Source organism: Lottia gigantea (assembly GCF_000327385.1).
Source record: "Lottia gigantea unplaced genomic scaffold LOTGIsca_262, whole genome shotgun sequence".
NCBI lineage: Eukaryota > Metazoa > Mollusca > Gastropoda > Lottiidae > Lottia > Lottia gigantea.
The window spans coordinates 125,486-129,238 of NW_008708806.1; the positions used below are offsets into that span (position 1 = coordinate 125,486).

General features: G+C 32.4%; 2 protein-coding genes across 2 annotated transcripts in view; both read right to left on the minus strand.

Moving 5' to 3' along the window:
- Positions 1-669, minus strand: part of LOTGIDRAFT_175272 (hypothetical protein) — a gene marked incomplete at both ends in the record, with an annotated part of 20,184 nt that extends 19,515 nt beyond the window's left edge. The window contains one exon of the mRNA XM_009056134.1: positions 10-669. Within this exon, the coding sequence (XP_009054382.1) occupies positions 10-669 (660 nt within the window). The remainder of the gene's footprint in view (positions 1-9) is intronic.
- Positions 670-808: 139 nt separating this feature from the next.
- On the minus strand, positions 809-1,690 carry LOTGIDRAFT_175273 (hypothetical protein; the record flags this gene model as incomplete). The annotated part of the gene is made up of 1 exon (XM_009056135.1): positions 809-1,690. The coding sequence occupies one exon, from the start codon at positions 1,688-1,690 to the stop codon at positions 809-811; it is 882 nt and encodes a 293-aa protein (XP_009054383.1).
- Positions 1,691-3,753: the final 2,063 nt, after the last annotated feature.

Here is a 3,753-nt window from a genome sequence, read left to right on the forward strand (position 1 = left end):
ATTTTTTACCCAATTTTTAATTATTTTAATTTGTTCCAAAAATAACCCCTTCTCCTTTATACTTCGAAAGATATATATTCCTTCTCCAGTGCGTATATTTTTTAAAAATATTCCATTACCCTTATGTTTGACTTTGACTTCTCCCGTGTCAATACTATCTACTAATTTATTTAATCCTTGTTTAACAGTTTTCTTGGTTTCTTCACCAAATCTTTTTCCAAATTCTTTTATTGTGCCTATCATTTCTCCCAATCCTGAACCTTTCTTTTCCGTTTTAGGTTTTTCAACCTCTGCTGCCAACTTTTCCATTTTTAAATTATGTCTACGTTGTTCGGCTGCGTTCTTTTCATCGGTGGCTTTTTTAGCAGCAGCTTCTGCAATAGCAGCTTTCTTTTCGTTGGCAACGCTTACTCCACCAGCTGTAGCACCAGCCACTGTAGCCACCGCGGTAATACCAGCAAATATTAAAGGTAGGGAAAATATAAATCCACCTTCTTTTGCATTCGCGTCAATTCTTTCTAAATCTATATCGTCTCTGACTTGACAATATTTGTATTTATCAATAAGTTTTTTAGTTATGCTGATTTTTTTACCGTTGAATGTTATTACAGTTGGGGAAGCTGTTTCTATAGCTTCTATTATTTTCTTGACTAAAGTTTCTGGTTTCATTTTTAAGGGTATATTTTTTACTCAATTCTTATCATTCTTCTATCTGCTATTTTAATTAAATGTTTTGCTTCTTCCATTAATAAACAATAACCTGTTACATCTCCTTGTGTTTTTTCAATATGAATATTTATGTTTACCCCTATTTTGAAAAGATCTTCTTGGTGAGCTGATAGATCAAAACAGAAGATTGGATGATTAAGTGCAAATCTACATATTCAAACTGAGGTAGATTTCCAAATAATTCACACATATTTTTATAGTTTCTATACAATTCATTATAATCCTTTGTGGTTGGATTAATTGTTAAAGGTTGGTTAGGATAATTATCGTTGTTCAATCTTACTTGAACTTTATGAATTAAAGGATCTTGAGTTTGGTTCATTGCCACTCTAAAGACACCATTGTTATTCGTTTGAGAATCTGGTAAGTTCTTGAAACCAACCATTAAATATCTTGCTGGTTTAATAGTGTTAGTGATTGGCCACGTGGTGGATTCTCCAGTTAAAGTCATGCTACCTACCGTGTTACGATGAAGAAAAGCTATTTCAATATCTTTAGTTAACGAGTTGAATATTCTTGTTTCTACTTCAATTGATGGTGTTATTACAGGTATGTAAAGTTGGAGATTCGTTATTTCTAATTTTGCATCTGAACCATTCTCTCCAAAGAATATCTTATCATCGTTGTTTTCTCTTTGTAGATGAATTTTATATGGTAAGCCTATGGAAACTTTTCTGTGTTCCAACAGACCGAATAAAGGATATAATTTCCAATTTACGTAATTACCCCAACTATTATTAACAATGCTATTGTTATACTGAAGTACTCGTTTTTCGAATCCATGATTAGCTGCTCGTGCTACTCTTTCTATCGTGTTTCGAGCAACAACTCTCACTCTAGCTAAATCAGCATCATTTGCAAGATTTCTTACCGGTTCTTTTAAAACACTTCCATCACCAACATCGGGTATCCAACCCGAGACTGAATCGAAATCTTTAGGATATAAAACTGTTTTCAACATTGTGTCGAATTCCCCAGGATGTTTGATTGTTTCTATCGGATTGAACCAGCTTTCCAAACCATCTCGCTAAATAAAGATGGAAAGAAATTGTTTTCTAACGTTGTATTAGTTTGTGGAACTTGATTCTGAGTTCCATCTTTAATTTTGAAATCACATCTGAAATAAGCATCGGAAATAAGCATCTGAAAGAAGCAACCAATTCGATAATGAATTTATTTCGAAGGTCGGTGAGATGATAATATAATCCTCTTTTTTCTTGTTAAATGAATAACGAATCGGATCATATAATCTAAAGATTGGATCTAGTATTTTATTTGCCATTTTAAGGTTTAAAATTTGAGTAAAAAATTGTGTTTCCAAAAAAGAGTTATCTCCCTTCTACATTATTTTAAAACCAGATGTTATTTTTATATAAGGGTATTTTTAATATGCTTTTTTTGATGGAATGTAGGAAATTGATTGAAGGCGTTTTTGGTGTATAGGGTGTAATAATTTATAGGGAGTTTAGGTCTTTTTTAATGTAAGAATTTATGAAATGAAAGATGTTTATGTGTAAGAATTTATTAAATGTAGGGAGTTTAAGTCTTTTTGGGAGCTTATAGATTGGTCGCATTTTCCCCATGAAATGAAATGGAATGGGGAATCCCCGTGCGACTAATATATAAGCTCATACACTACGTGTGACAATCGAGTCTACTACCGGGAAAATCAGGGGTGGAGTGTCCAAAGGTACACCAAGCAAATCGATAGAATTTCATATGCAAAAACGGAATGGCAGACCATAACACATATCAGAAAAAAAGGACACAATAGATCTTGACACATACCATAAACATTGACCCTATCAACCTCAACTACATAAACGACTAAAAATATGAACATGTATGTAAAAGGTTGACATGTAAGCTTTCAGCCATTACTTTCTCAAGGGATATTAACCACTACACTTGCTCAGAGCACAAACTAATAATTTTAAAGGAAAAAGAGTATATCGACCCTTACACGACTGCTAATTAAGGTGTTTATTAATTTGCCACGCAAAGTTTCCGTGGTAAGTAGCCTTAAGAATTTGCCACGCAGTTTAGTACTGTTGTAGACGTGACGTCTCTTGCCACTCTTGAACATTATATGCAAAACATTATAGTATACTCACCTCTAGAGCAGAGCTTTACTGTTGTTTGTTTTTTTTTTTTTTTTTTGCTGAAAATGTATGACGATGAGCGAGCGGTTATTCCGAGTTATCTTTCCTTGGGAGGTATTAGCGTGTGTGAAAACTTTTTTTCTGGAAGCCACGCCTTTTGACCTCCTTTGTATATTGCTAAGAGAAATGTTGAAAATGATATGTCGAAAATGATAATACCAAAATGATATGTCGAAAATGATAATACCAAAATGATATGTCGAAAATGATAATACAGAAATGATATGTTTAAAATGATATAATATGTCGAAAATGATAATACCAAAATGATATGTTTAAAATGATAATACCAAAATGATATGTTTAAAATGATAATACCAAAATGATATGTCGAAAATGATAATACCAAAATGATATGTTTAAAATGATAATACCAAAATGATATGTTTAAAATGATAATACCAAAATGATATGTAAACGTATAATTAGTGAGGAAATGACAAAACACATTTGTTTTACCCTAATTACTAAAGCAATATGACAAAGCTGAGGTATCATAATAAGTATTAGACAATTTAACAGAGCACCTTATTTTGACCCAAAAACCCTTCCATAAAAACCCTTCCATACTACCGGTTATACTCATCCGCTAAAGTTTGGCAGTTCACAAAACGACAATTTTTAGAATTAGGTCTCTCATCATCTCACCAAATCTTAAAGATAATGCAATTTCGGACATCAAATTCCAAATCTAGATAAAAAAAACTACTCAGTAATAGGCATGCAAAAACCCCAAAAGAGAGAGAGAAAGAAGATTATAAAATGTTTTACAGGAGTCGGTCCTGATAATTGAGCCTACATTTCTGTTGAAGAGTTATCTGTCCTTCTATAAATTACAAATGGCGGAAGATAAAACAATGAA